Source organism: Periplaneta americana, chromosome 12 (genome assembly GCF_040183065.1).
Source record: "Periplaneta americana isolate PAMFEO1 chromosome 12, P.americana_PAMFEO1_priV1, whole genome shotgun sequence".
Lineage (NCBI taxonomy): Eukaryota > Metazoa > Arthropoda > Insecta > Blattodea > Blattidae > Periplaneta > Periplaneta americana.
This window is the reverse complement of record NC_091128.1, coordinates 53589655-53611211: the sequence shown is the minus strand read 5'-3', so window position 1 is coordinate 53611211 and position 21557 is coordinate 53589655. Positions and strand designations below refer to the sequence as shown.

General features: G+C 35.6%; 1 protein-coding gene across 1 annotated transcript in view; it reads left to right on the top strand.

Moving 5' to 3' along the window:
* The first annotated feature begins 2893 nt into the window (after positions 1-2893).
* The window catches only part of LOC138710436 (uncharacterized), a 391568-nt gene continuing 372904 nt past the window's right edge, over positions 2894-21557 (top strand). The window contains exon 1 of the mRNA XM_069841331.1: positions 2894-3047. Coding sequence (XP_069697432.1) covers positions 3034-3047 — 14 coding nt within the window. The 5' untranslated portion in view covers positions 2894-3033. The remainder of the gene's footprint in view (positions 3048-21557) is intronic.

Genomic DNA, 21557 nt, shown 5'->3' with positions numbered 1-21557 from the left:
GCTGAAATCTTATCAACATTTGAGTGATATTGCACTAATAGATGTTCAAAATCCTGACAAGGATTTCGAAATCAGTCCATTAATAGAAATAGTAAATTATGCTTTCCGAATGTTTGAGGATTTTAAGAAGCATTTATCAGTGAACGAAATGGTCGTAAAGTACTTTTCAAAATTTTCGAACTCATGTGTGAGCTTCACTCAATAGGTTTCAAAGCCAGAGGAACGGTTAGTGAAAACAGAATGAAGAAATGTACTCTAGAGAGCAATAATGAGCTTCAGAAGAAAAGAAGGGAAACGTGTGATTTCAGATTTGACTACCAATGAACTCTTAGTTTTGAAGTGGAATGACTTTATTTCGAGGTAGAAAGTGGTACTTGTCGGTCCTCAAGAGAATCCTTGATGGCTGTATAGAACGCCTGGTGTCTCTGTAAGAGAATTCTTACTAATGATTCACTCCCCCTGTTGTTTTTTCGAAGAGACATTGCAGTTTCGTTCAAGTCGAAACCACCATCTAGGCCTATCCCATCATGTACAATACTTCGAAAATTTCAGGTATTGTTTCAGAGAAGTTACATACTAGGAAGAACAAGGAGAAGATAGTTGGACGGTGTGGACGTGAAAGAGAAGGGGAGTGAGGGGATGGAGAAACTTAATATGTGACAGATCAACATGGAAAGTTATTATTCCGGCAAAAACCCACTGCCAAAACCCGGTTGTACTGTCAGTGATAACATAAATAATATTTATCATACTGCCTCATACAGTATTCAAGGATTGTATGATACATTTAGTGTCTAATGTTTTTTTATCATACCATTTCTGTAACAATTACTTGGAATTAAAATATTTGTATGATACATTTAGTGTCTAATGTTTTCTTATCATACCATTTCTATAACAATTACTTGGAATTAAAATATTTGTATGATACATTTAGTGTCTAATGTTTTCTTATCATACCATTTCTGTAACAATTACTTGGAATTAAAATATTTGTATGATACATTTAGTGTCTAATGTTTTCTTATCATACCATTTCTGCAACAATTACTTGGAATTAAAATATTTGTATGATACATTTAGTGTCTAATGTTTTCTTATCATACCATTTCTGTAACAATTACTTGGAATTAAAATATTTGTATGATACATTTAGTGTCTAATGTTTTCTTATCATACCATTTCTTTAACAATTACTTGGAATTAAAATATTTGTATGATACATTTAGTGTCTAATGTTTTCTTATCATACCATTTCTGTAACAATTACTTGGAATTAAAATATTTGTATGATACATTTAATGTCTAATGTTTTCTTATCATACCATTTCTGTAACAATTACTTGGAATTAAAATATTTGTATGATACATTTAGTGTCTAATGTTTTCTTATCATACCATTTCTTTAACAATTACTTGGAATTAAAATATTTGTATGATACATTTAGTGTCTAATGTTTTCTTATCATACCATTTCTATAACAATTACGTGGAATTAAAATATTTGTATGATACATTTAGTGTCTAATGTTTTCTTATCATACCATTTCTATAACAATTACGTGGAATTAAAATATTTGTATGATACATTTAGTGTCTAATGTTTTCTTATCATACCATTTCTGTAACAATTACGTGGAATTAAAATATTTGTATGATACATTTAGTGTCTAATGTTTTCTTATCATACCATTTCTATAACAATTACGTGGAATTAAAATATTTGTATGATACATTTAGTGTCTAATGTTTTCTTATCATACTATTTCTATAACAATTACTTGGAATTAAAATATTTGTATGATACATTTAGTGTCTAATGTTTTCTTATCATACCATTTCTATAACAATTACTTGGAATTAAAATATTTGTATGATACATTTAGTGTCTAATGTTTTCTTATCATACCATTTCTATAAAAATTACGTGGAATTAAAATATTTCATTGATGCATTTAGTGTCTGATGTTTTCTTATCATACCATTTCTACAACAATTACGTGGAATTAAAATATTTGTATGATACATTTAGTGTCTAATGTTTTCTTATCATACTATTTCTATAACAATTACTTGGCATTAAAATATTTGTATGATGCATTTAGTGTCTAATGCTTTATTATCATACCATTTCTATAACAATTACGTGGAATTAAAATATTTGTATGATACATTTAGTGTCTAATGTTTTCTTATCATACCATTTCTATAACAATTACGTGGAATTAAAATATTTGTATGATACATTTAGTGTCTAATGTTTTCTTATCATACCATTTCTACAACAATTACGTGGAATTAAAATATTTGTATGATGCATTTAGTGTCTAATGTTTTCTTATCATATCATTTCTACAACAATTACGTGGAATTAAAATATTTGCATGATGCAGTTAGTGTCTAATGTTTTCTTATCATACCATTTCTACAACAATTACGTGGAATTAAAATATTTGTATGATGCATTTAGTGAGTAATGTTTTCTTATCATACCATTTCTACAACAATTACGTGGAATTAAAATATTTGTATGATGCATTTTGCCTCCGTGGTCTTCGTTTTTCTAGTCATCACACCTATCATGGAATCTAATTTTTAAGCTTCGTGTGATGCTTGTTGCCTACGACAACTTTGTGTGCTGCGGGTTGTCAGCGCGGACTTCCCTTTTCCTTGTAATTACCATCACACCTCCGTTCTGTCGTCGCTTGTTTCTTACGCCGCGCCGGCACGGAGGCGAGCGCAAAATGACCTCCTGAAACTCTCACTGGATTACTGTGTGAGCGAAACAATAACATCCCTGCAGTAGAAAATTCTTCACAATCAGCGTCGACAGAAGCGGATCTGGATATGTAGATTTCTTGCTGGTGAAAGTTTCCGGGGAGGTGGCGCCTTGATCGGCAGGGAGGGAGAGGGAAGCGAGAGTGAGGCAGTCACAGATGTCGGTCAGTTGGCCACTACGCTAGCGTGTGGAACACAGCAATCGAAAGTGCTTCTCAGTGTTGTGTGTTTGTTGTGGAAGTTCAGTGGCGGAACATGCTGCTCGTCAGGTGAGTGATGCTTGCATGCCAGCGGCCGACGACTCTTCACCGTGACATTGTGTTCACTGCTTTGAATAGACTGGTGACGGGGAGGGGTTCGTAGAAGATACTCCGAACTACATAATTGTACAACAAATATCCTGCATTCGGAAAAATATTTAGCAAGCTTTTGTCGTGTGTGACGTATTCGTGGGTCCATTGGAGCAAGTCTGAGTTTCTCCCACGGACCAGTAATTTATTTCGTCACTGATCGCTGACACGTTTCGGTGCAATTATTTCATTTCATGAGTAGGGCTGGATTTTGATGAAATTGCATCTTTTTTCTAGTAAGCCAGAAACATAGCTGCTTTAGTATTTATGTGTTATGTGATAAACTGAGTGTTTTAACACATATTTGTTAGGGCTTTTTTTTTGCATTTTTTGCCTCTTTTAATTCATAAGAGCATCTTTTGTTTTACTCGGTCATTTTTTTAGGGATTTTCATTTGATTTTGGCCATAAATTCCCATCTATATACATAATTTGAACTGGTAATGGAAATTGCGGGAAAACGGCTGAATCGATTTTAATAAATGACCCATCATTTTGAAGCTTGGAACCCAAAGTTTTTCAGAAAAATAGTAGTTTTCAGTGAAATATCAAAATCCATCTTTCTTTAGTTTTGAGAACTAATTGCATTTCAGAGAGCTAAGATTTTGATGAAATTGTATCTTTTTTCTAGTAAGCCAGAAACATAACTGCTTTAGTATTTATGTGTTATGTGATAAACTGTTTTAACACATATTTGTTAGGGCATTTTTTTTTGCATTTTTTGCCTGTTTCAATTCATAAGAGCATCTTTTGTTTTATTCGGTCATTTTTTTTAGGGATTTTCATTTGATTTTGGCCATAAATTCCCATCTATATACATAATTTGAACTGGTAATGGAAATTGCGGGAAAACAGCTGAATGGATTTTAATAAATGACCCATCATTTTGAAGCTTGGAACCCAAAGTTTTTCAGAAAAATAACTTAGTAGTTTTCAGTGAAATATCAAAATCCATCTTTCTTCAGTTTTGAGAACTAATTGCATTTCAGAATAAAACAAAACACACACTACAATAAACAATAGCTATTACACGAAGGCCATGACCTGCAGGATTGCCGACATATTTAGAGTTCAAATTCAATTGGTTATTAAAAACTTCAAGACTTGGTAAAAGTAATTTACTGGTCTGATTCTGCGGTGTGTAATTTTCTGAATGTAGCTGTGTATTGGATATTGAAATCTACAAAACTTGAGATGGTTTGATGACATTATTACCATTAGAAATGAAATTTCATTACAGTTAATGCCATGATGTGACTATTTTTCATTAACTATACATATTAATGCTATACTGATGATATGAAAGTGAAACGTTTTGGGATTATATAAGGAGATATAGAGAATGTGTTAAAATTTAATAAGATCTTCATTTCTATAATTTACTGAGTGGCAGCTATTATATATAACTGCAAAACTTATGTAAGATAATAATATTGTTATTAAAAGTCAAATATTTTTATAGTTATTAATCAAGTGGAGTTGGGTCTTTTTCATATACTTAATGGCGGTGTGGTGTAGATACTTCAATGCGTCATTCTCTTCGATATTGGCTCGAGAGAGCGCAAAAATTACAGTTCCTAAGGAAAGACGGTAAAAATAAAATAAGAGGCCTACAAAATTTTGTAGTGTCTCGATCATTTCAGCAAGATCTCTTAGCAGGATAAAATGATTTTACCCTCTACATTTCAAGCTCTACATGCAGCAGCTATATCAAAATGCTATGTCTATTGTTCGAAAGCATAGCAAACTTGACTTTTACAATCAACAATGACCTGATATAGCATTGCTTTACTCCCACATGAAAAACCCACTGAACGCTCTGACATTGTTACTTGCGTTTTCGCGTTGAAACTCAAGATACATAGGACACATAGGTTCAAGAAAAAGTATTTGGCATAAAAACCATTGAGAGGGAGTATGTTTCATTATTATAGAAGCAAGTAACTTTCAAAATGGCTGGTATTTTTCATTGAAATAAAATCTGAAAAATGTTTATTTGAACGTCTAATGAACTTAGTTTGCAACATTTGCTGCACAAGCCACTAGTTATTAATGTAAAATAATATCTATTTCCTTTGATATTTTCTTTACTTACTTTGTCCATTAATACTCATTATTTTGTATAATATTTTAATCGTTTTTCTACACAAATATTGCCATTAAAATGTAGTACACCCCACATAATGGATCAGTCCAACCATCCCTTCAATATAGACTCCTCTATACCTGCTAATTCCAGATAAGAGTGGGCTTGTGATAGACTATACGGAAACTAAAAGTAAAGTAAATCCATGGCGCTACAGCCCACGAAGGGCCAAGTCCGACCAGCCGACTACTGACCTCACGTCCACATGCCGACGCAAAGGTGAATGATCATACATGGAAACTACATCAGATAAAATAATTAATTACAGTGTACTACTTAGAAAAAATTATGTAAAATTTAATTTAATTACTAGTCTAAATATTAAGTAGTACAAAACCTCTTTTCCTACTAAGACAATTTTGTAAGATCAATTTTTAGGGCATTTTAAGGGCATTTTTGAAAGATTTTTAGGTCATAAATTCATTGTTTTAGGACATTTTATCATGATTTATACGTCATCAAAATCCTAGCCCAATTCATGAGTAAAGCTGAGACATCTAAGACTGCAGGACGAAATCAAGTTAAAGATGTAAATTTTAGTTAAAAATTGAAAAACAAAATCTTTAGAAAGCAATTAACAACACATATTTAGCTTCAGAACACTAGTCAATTAAACAAATGACACTTCTGAATAGTTGATTCTGAATTTGTAATATTCTTTTACCCTTAAAACTCAAGAAAAAAGGTATTTTACCGACAATTTCAAATTGGTGTAACTCTGAAAATATTGAGATTAGGACACACATTTATTTTCGGAAATAAGCTCCGTAAGGGACGGTAAATCCTCGTGAATCACTCTGTCTAGTATGAAGGGATGAGGGAGTGATTGCGTACAGACATGCGACTCGAGCAACAGTACACATTTATGTTGTGTAGTGAACAGACCTCCAGAGTATATTACCTACCTTACTTAACGTATAATATTTATAATGGTTGAATCATAACACAAATCAACAGTAAACAAGTTGATAGAGGAATTAGGCACACGACATTTCGCAGTAAGTGGGGTAGGTATCATAATATGTAAATGATGTAGCACAGATATTAAAGGTACGAAACGTAAATTCGTAACTCAACATTGTAATACGAAGAAACATAAAGCACAGATAACAGTTTCAAGTGGCAAGCAAACATTCTGATGGGGACAGATAAAACATTAATTACCGCAATTACGAGGGCCGTAAAAAATAAGTTCGCCAGGGTCCGGTAACAGGAAGAAAACACAATTTCATTGGAAACGTTAATTGGAACAGACACAGCAATTGTTGAGCTATTTTTCAACATATTTCCCAATGGAAATAAGATATTTGTCATATCATGGGATCGACAGAGTGCAGACGGCTGTCAAGCACTGGTTCCAATCCCAGGCGGCTAACTTCACGAAGCAAGTATACAAAAATTGATTCCATGATATGACAAATTCTCAATTACAGTGGGAGATATGTTGACAAATAGCGCAACAATTACTGTATCTGTTTCAATAAATCTTTCCGTGCAATTGTGTTTTTTTCTGTAAACGGCTCCACGGAAAATCACTTTCTGTACTGCCTCGTAATTGCTGTCGAGTAGCCAGAATTTGTATAAGCACTACTTTTGACATTATTAATATGGTGGAAGAAAAAAATTTAACTTTTTTATCTGCCCCCCCCCCATCAGTTTGCTTGTGAGAAAGGACAAGAAACGCATGTATGTTCCAATTCGCAGAAAGAGTTTTTTCACGATTTGTGTGAAATTATAGTATGTGTCAATGTACTGTACCAATAAATAAGGTTGAAAAAAAACACACACACTTTAAAAAGCTCCATGTAAAAATATGTGAAAAGGGAACTCCCCAGTGAAGCAACTTTACAGAAATACAGGGACATCATTTTATTTTTACTAACATTTTAAATATTAATCTGGCTATATCTTCAGAGAACCGAAAACACAGTTTGCTACCACCTTCCACGACTGGAGTTCGATGATACTGGCGTAAAACACAAAGAAATCAGTTTACTAGGTATAGGAGGGAAGAAAAGTAGTTCATCCATTTACGTAAACTAGGAAATATCGCGATTTTGACTTCGATAATTTTCATTAGGTTTTTGTTTAATCAAAATACAGTACTGTATTAGGAATAAGTGTTTTTACTCACGAACTGAGTTATCCATGCGAACGTATTCATTATGCAGTGTATATCATACTGTCTACAGCACATTAGCGTACAATATAGAGAAGGAAGTTAAACTGAAAAATAATCATAATATGAATATTTAAACAATTTTTTTAAAATAGTGGGCGTTCACTTCGATACAGGATTCAGTTCTTTTGTGCATATTATCTCTCTATAGACTATTGCATCTAATTCCAATTGCTAGTTTCGTTCTTCGTACTAGTAACTCATATTGAAATAATTCTGTACCTACTCTATAAAAGAGTACCTTAGGTACTGTAAATTCAATCTTCACTTCTGCCCGACCCGCACAGATAAAATTACTCAGACATGCTATCTACTGTCCGTCCAAGTGGTTATGCCGCAGGATCGTAGAAAGGGATTAATCACGTGACAGTTAATTACTTAACGAGGCCCTTTTATTTAAGTTATTTTAAACATTTGTATAATATTACGTAAACGTCCAATTCCTAACAGAAATTAATGTTTTCAGAAAAGAGCTAAGACAGCCCAGCTTTTACAGAGGGGCGAGCAGAAGCAGGTGGGGGAAATCGGGATGCGACGTAGGCAAACGGACAGTACCTGTGGGAAAATATGATTCAATATTGAAAGCTCTTTCGTCACTGGAAAACGCGAACATATTTCTGGAACGTACTATACTCACTAACTCAGTGCTCTTTATTATATTGATATTGATATATTTATTTCTACAACTCTTATTTGGTAATGGGTCGCCACCACATCTCTGTATTCGTGCTCCCCATTACCTTCAAATTACAATAAACTTTCATTGTCTTGTGCAGTCATCTTGTTTTCCCTTTGTTACCTCTATTACTATAATACATACTCTCAATTTGTTTTCTAACCTCTCCCCTTAAAATTTTCCCTTCTTTCTAATGAACACCTCACCACTTATATTGTTTACTTACTGTATATTTGAAGTATTTCCTATAGTCTAAAATTTCCCTAATTTTGAACTAACTTTTACTAACACTATTTAATCATACTCATTCACTTTCCTCTCTAATTTACAATCGGTTCTACCTCTCCTCACTTCTGTCATCACTCTTATCCCCTATTTCTCAATTAAACACTGAATCACATGTTTATTTTGTTTAATTGTTCCCTTTCACCCCGATAAATTTTCCGTTTGCCACTATTTTAGTAAGTCAACTCAACCTTCATTTGTATACTTACATTAAAATACTTGCTGTCTTCCTATCATTTCATTTTCTCTGATTGTACGCTAACTTAATCGACACTCCAATATTAGTAACATTTCACTACCAGTTACTATTAACAAACACTTCTAATTTTCTCTAGTCACTTCCTTTATCAACTCTTGTTTCTCTGTACACTAATTCACTTATTCGTTCATACATTCTCTCTCCGATTGTTTTGATAGTTACTCATACTCCTTGAACACTCACTTTATTGTTTCTATGTCTTTTGCCACACTTGTATCACTCCATCCCCCTTAAGCACCAACTTCGTAGACTGTAGTTCTGTCTTTACTATATGCGTTCTTGGTTCTGTGCGGAGGACAGTTGGAACTTTATTAGTAGAAGGGGTGGGAGTGAAGTACATTCAAAAACTCAGTAAAAATAAAATGATGTCCCTGTACTATGTAGGCCTACCGAAATTGCTATGATGATGCTAGTAAAATATGTATTTCCATCGCTAAAAGCATGCACGCTGTTGGAAGATTTGTTGTAAACGTCATTGCGGGCATTCTTTCACCAGACAAACACAATAAAACTTTTTTATTAACCTCTGAAAATCTTGAGAAAATGCATAATTTAAATATAATCCAAATTTTTCAAACGGCTGTGACCTTATGGTCAGACGAACACCTTATTTTCTATTGTTTGCTCTGCAGGACAGCGTACAGTCAATACACTGACCTCCCATACTGTCTCTACTTGCTATAACCAAAGCTCGGAACTTGGGGACTTGTGTGTCGTGCGCATGAGTAAGAACAAAGCTCACGCTGCAAGTGCTCAAGGACAGTCGTATGTACTAAGAAAGTGGTCACATCGAATGAGAGGAAGACAGACGAGGAAACTGTGTCATGTCGAAGCCAATGACATTCAGAGAATTACAGATAAACGGTCTGTTTGAGGAATTAGAAAATACATGTTACTCGAATGGATATTACATAAGTTTGAAAATACATTTTTTAAATTTTAGGTACAGAATTTCGTGGAGGAATTCGGAGGAGATACATTATTTTCTTCGAATGGAGAGTTTATATTTTGTAAGTTGTGCTACACACAAATTAGACGCTGGAAACCGGCATTCATTGAAAGACATTACAGTCCCTTAAATTAGTGGAAAATTTGTCCATAGCCATGGATCAAGTAGCAGAGGAACCTACCGTAGAATAAATTGAAAACTATTTTGAGAAAAATTTAGGATATACTTATCTTGCTCACATACGAGATCAGCTAGCAATTGCTGAAAATCAACAGAAAAAACTGACAATGAAAACATTCAGTATTTTAAGTTTGCTCCCGTCACTTCATGTGACTTGGAAATAAGTTTTTCTTGTTTTATATCAGCGAAGAAGTTACGGGTTTGAAAATATTCGAATGTACGTAGTCATACACTGTAATAAAATGTACAGAGCAGAACAGTAAATTTGATATATTTCTCATGTTTATTTTTATTATATATGCTGTAAAATTACGTGTTTCAACCTGCCATAATACTATCAATTTGTTGTTCCAGCCAGAAACCCTTTTATAGCAGACCTGACAGTACCTCCGTGCTGGAAGCGGGAGTTTGTTGACATTGAAGTCCGGTCGCTTAGCCACGTGCAAAGACACAAGTCCCCATGTTCCGAGCTTTGGCTATAACATAGTTTCGGTGGACGTAACTTAACACACCGTCCTAGATGTCCCAGCTTTATTCATGAGTAACGGTGAATGGCCACGCTGAACTGTGGTAAAGGAAATAGGAGTAACCGAAGAAAAGCTGTCCAGCATGATCTCTTTCACCGCATATTCAACCCTTCGGGATTTGAACTCCACTCTCTAGCGTGGAAACTGGAATAACTAGTAGTTCGGCTGACGGTGCGCGGATCCGATCGAACTTCATGCAGCTCACTGCTTGTCGCTCAAACGTGCTGGCCGGTGTTCAATCCCCGCTATTAATAATGGGTACGTACAAGAATAGCGCACCGCTTACCAAGAATTCCGAGGCTCGCGGGATCTTACCCCATTCAAAGCGATGATGCTCAAGGATTACAACTTACGTTGCAAAATTTGTCTGCCGTTTCTCGCTCTTGACAGTTCTATTCTGATTTGCATTATTGCCTATTAACGTTGGTTACAATGAAGTATACTGTGGAGTAGATTTTGCAAGAATATGTGGCATGAAGTTCCGTATTTTTTAAATGATTATCATGAAAGAAACACAAGGACAGGTACAAATTATACAGGGATATCATTTTATTTTTACTTCAATTTTTATTGTACTTGAATTTTTGAAAGTACTTCACTCCCACCCCTTCTACCAGTAAACTTCCACCCGTCATCCACACAGAACCAAGACCGCATATGCAGTCAGAGTCGTATGGTCACAGTAAATAGTACTGAGTGAGTACAGTACGTTCCAAAAATATGTTCGCGTTTTCCAGTGACGAAAGAGCTTTCAATATTTTCGCACAGGTACTGTTGTCCATTTGCCTACGTCGCATCCCCCACCCACTTCTGCTCGCCTCTCTGTAAAGGCTAGTGGCTGGACAGTCTTAGCTCTTTTTTGAAAACATTAATTTCTGTTAGGAATTAGATGTCTACGTAATATTATACAACTATTTAAAATAACTTAAATAAAAGGGCCTCGTTAAGTAATTAACTGTCACGTGTTTTCCCGCTTTCTACGACTCTGCGACATAACCACTTGAACGGACAGTAGATAGCATGTCTGAGTAAATTTATCTTTTTGGATCGGGCAGAAGTGAAGATTGAATTTACAGTATGTAAGGTACTCTTTTATAGAGTAGGTACAGAATTATTTCAACTTGAGTTACTAGTACGAAGGACGAAACTGGTAATTGAAATTAGGTACAGTAGTCTATAGTGCGATAATATGCACAAAAGAACTGAAGCCTGTATCAAAATGAACGGCCACCATTTTAAAAAATGTGTTTAAATATCCATATTAATATTATTTTTCAATTTAACTTCATTCTATATATTGTACGTAAAGTGCTGTAGACAATATAATATACACTGTGTAATGAATACGTTCGCATGGACAGCTCAGTTCGTGAGTAAAAACATTAATTGTTAACACTATACTGTATTTTGATTAAACAAAATCCTAATGAAAATTATCAAACTCAAAATCGCGATATTTTCTAGTTTACGTAAATGGATGAGCTACTTTTCTTCCCTCCTATACCTAGTAGAGTGATTTGTTTGTATTTTACGCAGTATCGTTGACTTCCAGTCGTGGAAAGGGGCAGCAAACGCTGTTTCCGGTTCTCAACCGTTAAACCAAAGGTATAGCCAGGCTAATATTAGAAATGTTAGTAAAAATAAAATGATGTTCCTGTATATGGGAATGTTGCGGAATCATCCCTCTCCCTCTCTTGATATTGCGGTTTCTTCCATAGATAAATATTTTATAAGACGAATCGGAATGTAGGAGGAGTACCATTAATAACGAAATTATTCGATGTCACAAATGACATCTTCAGTGTTAAATATTGACAAACTGCATTCCCAAGAATTCCGTGTACAAGGGTTTTTAAAGAAAGGAGTTTGACAAGGAATTCAATTTTTTCACAACTATTGTATTAATTTTTGTAACACAATATTTTCATTATTATCAATAGCAAGAAGCAAAAGTAGCGGTGGATAGAGAGGAAGTGACGCAACGTGAAATTTCTTGTCGGTGTCAGGAGGGAAGAAAGGTCATTTCATTGGATGTTTGGTAGGACTTTTTTAATACTCTAATGATAAAGGAGACAAGGTCCAATAATTTTTCTTCAAAAACAGTTTGTATTCTTCATCAAGATTAAGATAAGGCATAACGAGACCCGTGGGGCGCGCAGTATCATCGTGGGTAACATTTCAAAGCCGGGAGGTGGCGAGTTCCATTCCCGAAGAAGTTAAGGATTTTCTCCATTGATCTAATCCCCTAGGTCGCATTGTGGCCGTAGGGTATACTCAGCCCCTAACAACAATTTCCTTGGGGATAAAGGCGGTCGGCAAGTAGGACTGACATCCCCACTACCATTATGCTTATTACCTGTACAAGTGCAAGCCCTAATCTCCCTCCAACTGCGGGCCCTCGTGACCAGTAATGGAATGAAGTTAAATGTGACACTCCTAAGCTAAACTGCGCTAAGCTAACCTAGCCTAACCTAATCTAACTTAATTCATCCACCTTTCTGTAAAGTAATCAATCTTTCTATATATTTACGCCTAGACTGACCTAACGCTAAGCGTAGGCCTATCCTTTGCATCAGATAATGTATTTCCAGTTTGATGCCACGTTAGAGATGCGTCTTTCAATTCATCGATTACAACCCACAATCATCTAGTGCAGGCCTGCACAAGGTTTGCGCTCTCCGAGCCGGCTCACAGCTCATGACCGGAATGCAGATATTAGCTGCGCTCTGTATAAGGGTGGACTGGAAGAAGGGGTGATCTCGTACAAATATACACAAAAGGAAGTACTATTAAGAGTGTTTATGAAATGAATTCCGGTTCAGTGTTTGCAAAACTATCTTGGACTATTATTAATTAATAAAGAAATATTTATTTTACACAAATAATAGAAATTCTATAGCTACTTAAATGTATAATATCATTTTGTTATATTTTTATTTATCAGTTCATGAAAACGAGGTTTTATGCTGTTGGCAGCTGAAAGGAACAGTAGCCTACTGATCGTAATGAAACATCAGTTACAGATGTTCGATGTCTGCCTTTATTAAAGTTGATTATAGAAAACAGTTGCTCACAAATATAAATATTGAGCCAAACATAGTAATCATTTTCAGAACCAGCCTGTGTAGTCGTGGATATTATTGCTAACGTTTAGTCTTGTAAAACTCAACCAGGCTAATAGTATTATTCAAACGATCTTTAGCCCTTAGCTCACAATGAAGATCAAATCGTTAAATGTTAAATGTTATGTTCCGTTCCGTCTTTTAGATTCCTTCATACTGTACTGTAGCAGTAGGTAAGCAACGTGAAACAGTTACTGAGAATAGACCTACACGCTGCACCCCACTAGACAGCTGAGTGGTCGTTTCCCTCTCCTCTACCTATAGCAAGTCTATGTCATTCTGACGGATCTTCCTCTCCGTTTCGGCGAGCGGTAAACATGGCTCTCCCGCTCCGAACGAGCGCGCGCGCTTTGAGCGCTGTTTGTGCAGGTATGATCTAGTGTTTCTTAAGTTCATCAGTATTCAATCGTTGCTTATCGAAACCCGTTTTAAATCTATAGATCAAATCCATCAATGCAGCTCCGATTGCTATTCTGGCTGCATCTATTATCAAGCAATACAGTATCGAAATGAAATTTGGAGCTCCCTTATTGTATAAGTTTCACTTACAACACCAATGTGCAGTAAACAATAGCCCGTGTAGCCTATATATGCTACTTGTGGACAGTCGTGTGAAATTGTTGCTTACATACAGATGGACTGCCATCAAGACTCGCTCCAAATTTTAATTCCGTATCTGTAGAGCCCACCTGATGATATGTGTTAGAGTTAGAGGAAGAACAATTGTTTGCATACATCTGAAATGTGACTAGTGTAATACAGGGTGATTCACGAAGATTTACCGTCACTTATGGAACTTATTTTTTTAGTTGGTTATTTAACGACGCTGTATCAACTACTAGGTTATTTAGCGTCAATGAGATTTGTGATAGCGAGATGGTATTTGGCGAGATGAGGCCGAGGATTCGCCATAGATTATCTGGCATTCGCCTTACGGTTGGGGAAAACCTCGGAAATAACCCAACCAGGTAATCAGCCGAAGCGGGGATCGAACCCGCGCCCGAGCGCAACTGCAGACCGGCAGGCAAGCACCTTAACCGACTGAACCACGCTGGTGGCTATTTTACGGAGCTTATTTCCGAAGACATTTTGAACAAAAAAGTCATACAAACGTTTGTCCTAATCTCAATATTTTCAGAGTTACACTAATTTGAAGTTGTTTGTAAACCTACCATTATTCTTTAGTTATAAAGGTAAAAAAAAAAATATTACAGATAAAGAATGAACTATTCAGGAGCATCATTTCTTTAATTAGCTAGTATTCTGAAGCAAAAAATCTGTTGTGAATTCCATAGTTGCTGCGTTCAGAATTTTTTTCGATTTTAGCTACAAAATTACATTTTTCTTACACATTTATCACAACAATTGTTACAAATCACGCCACTCTTGTAAATCTTTAAGACTGTAAATTATGATATAGAATTGAACTGTAAAGAATCAAGTTCCTAAAGTACTATGATTTGTTACAATTTTTTTATACGTGCGTAAGAATGATGCAGTTTTTAGTTAAAAATTGAAAAACAAAATCTGTACAAAGCAATTATTAACAACACATTTTTAGCTTCACAACACCAGGGAATTAAAAAATTGATATTTTTTTAATAATTCATTCTCTCCTTGTAATATTCTTTTATCTTTAAAACTGAATAAGAAAGGTAGTAGTGTAACTCTGAAAATATTGAGCTTGGGAGACATGTTTATATGACTTTTTGCTCAGAATTTCTTCGGAAATAAGCTCCGTAAGTGGCGTAAATCCTCGTGAATCACCCTGTATGTTACTAGTCAGCGATGTATGCAATGGAGGGGGAAAACACTGGCCACTTCTGCTCTGAACGGCTCATTTAACTCCGCGTCACTTTCTTTGCTACTATTATTGTTGTTGACTATTACACTCTTACTACGTCATACTACTTTTGACCAATAAAACGGTACGAAAGGACGTATTTCGACCAATCATGGCTGCTTATCGCACAATTTTATCGCGTCCCTAGCATTTGTTTAATTTTATCGCGTCCCTAGCATTTGTTTCTTTGTTTGCCAACATTTGAAACTGCGCTGGTCTGGACGTCAAAAATATAGGCCTATATATGATTACAAACCACTCCAGTCGATGCACAGCACTTTCAAATATGACTCGCATTGGCATTCAAGAAGAAGAATTAATAAAAATCAGTGATCATGCCTATCCATCTTCTGAAATCCGATTTACAAATAAATGAAGAGCACCATTCGGAAATCCTGAATAGGTTGAATACACCATGTAGGCCTAAATCAACGAGTTCCACTTCTATTACGCACATGTCCAATATAACATCAATTGAACCACCAACCACATTCAAATTTGAAAATTGTACATTTAATAATTATTCCTTTTAAAATTATTCATTCTGAAATCCTGAATAAGTTGAATACACCATGTAGGCCTAAATCAACGAGTTCCACTTCTATTACGCACACGTCCAATATAATATCAATTGAACCACCAACCACATTCAAATTTGAAAATTGTACATTCAATAATTATTCCTTTTAAAATTATTCATGTTTATTTTTTATGTCGTCGTCGTTAATTAAAACTTTTCTAACACTTGTGTATATTAGTTAGGTTATGTTATAGCTTCTGCTATATGATATTATGGATAGTCACGTATCAGAGATTGTTTAATATTAAGATTTATTGAAAATCATCTGTCAAGTGACGTTGATTACCGGGATTCGGATAATTGAAGTGGAATGCAACTGTCTTAATAAAAATGAAACTGAATCAACAAAGCTTTCTTGACTAGTAACAGTCTACAGATTTCAATGAAGATTCCATAGTTGGCACAACTGCCATCTAGCGTAATGGTGCAATAATACATTTGAAGACAGGTTTATTTTCGTAAGCCAATTAATATTTTATTGTATTGGAGTACTTTGTTACTTATCTTTACATACTTTCTTCTAATCGTGTAATAGTCAATTAAATCCCTCTCGAGTTTTGATTTTCTCTAGATAAATCAAAATCTCTAGTGAGATTACTGTTGATAATCCCTCACTTGATCGTTGGAATTAATCACAGTCGTGCCGGAGTCTAGTTTTTTATGTAACTTTTTTTCCTCTCTGTTTCTATTTTCCTCTAACTCAACAGAACGGACCAGGAAATTGAAGTCTTTGCACTGAGCAACGGATATGCTTTCCTAGCTTCAAGTTCACCCGACGCGACGTTTTCTTAGCCATGGTTTGGGTGTGAGTCATACTGACCACATGACCGGGAGTTACACTGCTCATACATATCTAATGTTTATCCGTAAAACTGAAGACAAAACTTGGCAGAGATCTCCTGTTCTTGAGAGAACGATTATGTTAAAGATGATTCGGTTTCCTTGCTATTTCCATTCATTGATTCTTAACAGCATCTGTAGTGGAAAAGGTTATTCAATAAGCACCGCACCCGTTTTAGAATCCGTCGTTAATTGGCAATAAAAAAAGGGAAAAGTTATGTTCCGTGCTTTGGAGTAGTCTACTAGATGGAGAGAAGTGCTGAGTAATCAGTATCAGGATAATATCTCAGTAAGTTTTACTTACCTGTAACTTATCAATCGCTCAGTCGTCCTGGAGATTATGACTAGGGACCGGATTTTTATGTAATATCAAGGTGTGTAATATGTACATATTTATGTAAGAAAAATAAGCTGAATATGAACCAAAATATATAAAATCATGAAAATATTTAATATCAATATCTTCGGTGGCTTGTATTCCAGTCTGGTACAATTTTTCATTTTCTCTTCTTCATGACGATTTCTACTGTTTCTGGTGCTCTTCTGCCGTTTCTGAGTATCATCATTTCTGTCTTGTTCACATTTATATCAAATTTGTTTTTATTAACCATTTTACCACGATGTTTATTGTTTCTTGTAACTTTGTAAGGTCTTTAGACCCTACTACTATGTCGTCCGCTTATGCGTATGAGATTATTTCCTTCTTGATTTTTACAATACAGAGCAGTTGTATGAGAAAGTTTGCCTTTTGTTCATTCATATTTACAGTAGGCGGTAAGGGGTGAGTGCCTCTTTTACTTCCTCGAACTAAGATGTTATGTTTCGTCCCGAAATATATCCTTTCTCGGGTAGGTAAAAAGGCTTTTTTAAATCTGTGTATTTCCCCAGCAGAAGTTTTCTTTTTCCTTTTAAAGAAGTAAAAATGAATAAAACCCCTAAATATGTCGATTTATGTAATACCATGGGATAAATATGTAAAAAATATGTAGTATCAAATTTTAATATATCGATGGTAATTACAAGATTCGCAAAGATTTGTTATTTATATACGGTTAGGTTGAAAGGAATATAATATGTAATTACATAAAAATCCGGTCCCTAGTTATGACGAAGAAGATAATCCTCTACTTCCATTCTGGAATCAAACCGTGGCCTTCCAGTCCGTTCTACCGCTGGACTCCAACATGCACGGTAAACTATGTGTGTCATTTAAAACACATACTGTAAGATAATTAACAAACAAAGAAGTATTTCATTAAGAAGTTATGTAATTCGCTATTGTAAGCGTATGTTTGAAGCAGTTGTGTATGTTATAAAACAACAAAAATGAAACGCACACTAAATTGTTCCGGACATTAGCCATCGTAACGTGTCTTGTTGGTTTTATAAGTTCCAGCACACTAGAACCAGTTTTTTATCCACATTTCTTTCAGATACTTTTACTTCACTTCCCATGATATTCGTTTAAAGAATGCGCCCGTAAGATCGGTTTTCTGTATGACTATTCAATGAATTTTAGTGGGTTTTTACGACGGTTTATCAATATCTATGGTTATCTAGCGTCTGAATGATATGATGGTGATATGCGTGCAAAATGAGTCTAGAATCCAGTGTCGAAAGTTACCCAGCATTTGCTCTTAATGGGCAGGGGGAAAACCCCGAAAAAACTCATCCAGGTAATTGTCCCAGCCAGGATTTGAACCCGGGTCCGCTCGTTTCACGGCCAGGGAAGCTAACAGTTATTTCACAGCTGTGGACCGTGCTCAATTTTGTTCATAATGAAATGATAATAATAAGTTTGTTTGTCGCAAGTATAAGTTACTAATGAATGAATTTAAGAAAATACAGCCTTGCGACTTGGTAAGCTACGTAATATTATTTGTGAAAATGTAGTCATTTAATAACTTAGAATTGATTTTGAATACATTTCATTAGGAAAATCAAATTTTGTTACGAAATAATACGTTTAGGAAATAATTTTTTGTTTCGAAAATTACCTTGTGGTTGGGAGTAGTAATAAAACACGCATCGAATGGATGGTCAGTTCTTTCCAAGATGTATCTGCGTAATTATACAGGTTGTTTCCGGGCTAGTGTTACAAACTTTCAGGGATGATGGCGAAGGGCACATGTATCAATTTGAGATAAGGAACCCTGGTCCGGAAATGACAGAGTCGAAAGTTACAAGAAAAAATAGTTCTGTGGAAATGAAATAATTTTATTCCTCTGTACACCTTATTTATGTGTATTTATCTGTACATCTTATGCATACTGTATTCATCTGACGTTGTTTACGTTGTCTACTTACAGTATTCCATTCAATGCGCTGTCTGAGGGATGGGGACAGGAAACTTCACTAAAGCAATGCAGACAGCGTAATGTGTAACGGACATGGTCGGTCCTGATATGCACGTCTGTAGACAGCAGTGTATGTGTACAAGCTGCAGTGTCCAGTCGATCAGTCCTAGTGAAATGGAAGAGTACACGAGAGCGGAATAAGCAGACCTGATTTTCGAATACGAATAGACAAGCTCACAGGGAATTCCAAAGCCGAGGAACAGCTACAGTGAAAGAAGATGAATATGAGGATGTTCGGTGGGAGGGAATGGATAATATTGAGGAGTGTTGTGATCGTGTGGCTAGATTATGGTGGGTGGATAAATTTTGAAAACGAGACGCAAGATAGATATATAATATAATGCAGTAATATAATAATCCTAATTTTCTCATAACGTAAATAGAACATTGAAAGACAAATTTCTTCGTTGTAAACTTCCTAGTAGCTCTAATATTAATTAAATTCACTCACAACTTGGGCAGATGGGGAGATTAGAAACTTGCAAAGTTGAAAAAGAAATATCGTTTTATTCATGCGAAAAGAAAACAGACAGTCTCAAAAACCAAATCTGTCGAGAAATCATCTTCATCTTGCAAGCACAGTTTTCACTAAGTAAAAAAATAAGGTGCTAAACATGTGAAAGAAAATGGAGGTCAACACTTAACAGCGTTTCTCTTTCTTAAGTAATTACTATAACCTCCAATAAATTGTGAGTTATCCTTTATGCCGATCCAACAGCTAGGCTACTGTGTGTACGCAGCACAGCGAATCTGCACGTAAGGAACGTCCTGCCGCATCTGTGGCTACAGCTGACCTCCAATCCAGGCGGCTCTGGTTCGATTTCCGATTAGGCCTGTGGAATTTATGGTGGACGCAACAGACGTTGCAGAAGGTTTTTCTGGATATTCTCGTTTTCCTCGTCCATTCCACAAACACAATTTACTTTCCCCTCGATTTTATACAAAGGGTGGAAGTGAAATAACCTTGCAGATGAAAGGGGCGATAGGGTACACTTAAATAAAACCTATATTACGTTTTGTGATTAAATTCGTGGTTAATTAGGAAATTGAGTTGGGAGTTTCAGCAGTCTGGCAACATCGACGCTAACACACTGTTTTTTCTTCTCGTAATACAGATGTAAGAGGTCAACGAACTCAGGTCTGTCTGTGTTAGCGAATTACCTCCTATCTCCCTTTGTGGCTACAATGTTACAAGCTGGTCGCATCGGTCAGTGGCTTGAAATTAGTGATTTTTTAATTTAATTTCCACGAAAACCGTCCGCGCTAATTAAATACGTCAGGAGAATAAATAATTCTTTATTAGATTTTCTATCGATATGGATGAAAATTGTACCTATTTTTAAGAAGGGGGACAAAACCAACTGTGATAACTTTCGAGGAATATCACTTTTGTTGACGTCATACAAAATTTTGTCCAATATTCTTTTGAGAAGATTAGCTCCGTACGTAGATGAAATTATTGGGGACCATCAGTGCGGTTTTAGGCGTAATAGATCGACTATTGATCAGATTTTTTGTATTCGACAAATAATGGAGAAAAAATGGGAGTATAAGGGTACAGTACATCAGTTATTCATAGATTTCAAAAAGGCATATGACTCGGTTAAGAGGGAAGTATTATATGATATTCTTATTGAATTTGGTATTCCCAAGAAACTAGTTCGATTAATTAAAATGTGTCTCAGTGAAACATACAGCAGAGTCCGTATAGGTCAGTTTCTATCTGATGCTTTTCCAATTCACTGCGGGCTAAAGCAGGGAGATGCACTATCACCTTTATTTTTAACTTCGCTTTAGAATATGCCATTAGGAAAGTTCAGGATAACAGGCAGGGTTTGGAATTGAACGGTTAAGGGTGTTTGAGAATAAGGTGCTTAGGAAAATATTTGGGGCTAAGCGGGATGAAGTTACAGGAGAATGGAGAAAGTTACACAACGCAGAACTGCACGCACTGTATTCTTCACCTGACATAATTAGGAACATTAAATCCAGACGTTTGAGATGGGCAGGGCATGTAGCACGTATGGGCGAATCCAGAAATGCATATAGATTGTTAGTTGGGAGACCGGAGGGAAAAAGACCTTTGGGGAGGCCGAGACGTAGATGGGAGGATAATATTAAAATGGATTTGAGGGAGGTGGGATATGATGATAGAGACTGGATTAATCTTGCACAGGATAGGGACCGATGGCGGGCTTATGTGAGGTCGGCAATGAACCTTCGGGTTCCTTAAAAGCCATTTGTAAGTAAGTAAGTATGGATAAAAATCACTATCTTACTCGCAATAGTTACCGAATAAGAGATGTTAAACATTTGGGAAAATATATTTTACGACTTTATTTACGTCAGCTAAAAAGAATTGAGTTCATGAATCGTCCTTACACTGTAGCGTAATGAGTTTGAGTTGAATTCCCATTTGCTATGCAGAGAACCGTTCTGCAATCTGCGGGGATTGGAGCGTGACGTCAGAACGGCAGTCTGTGAATG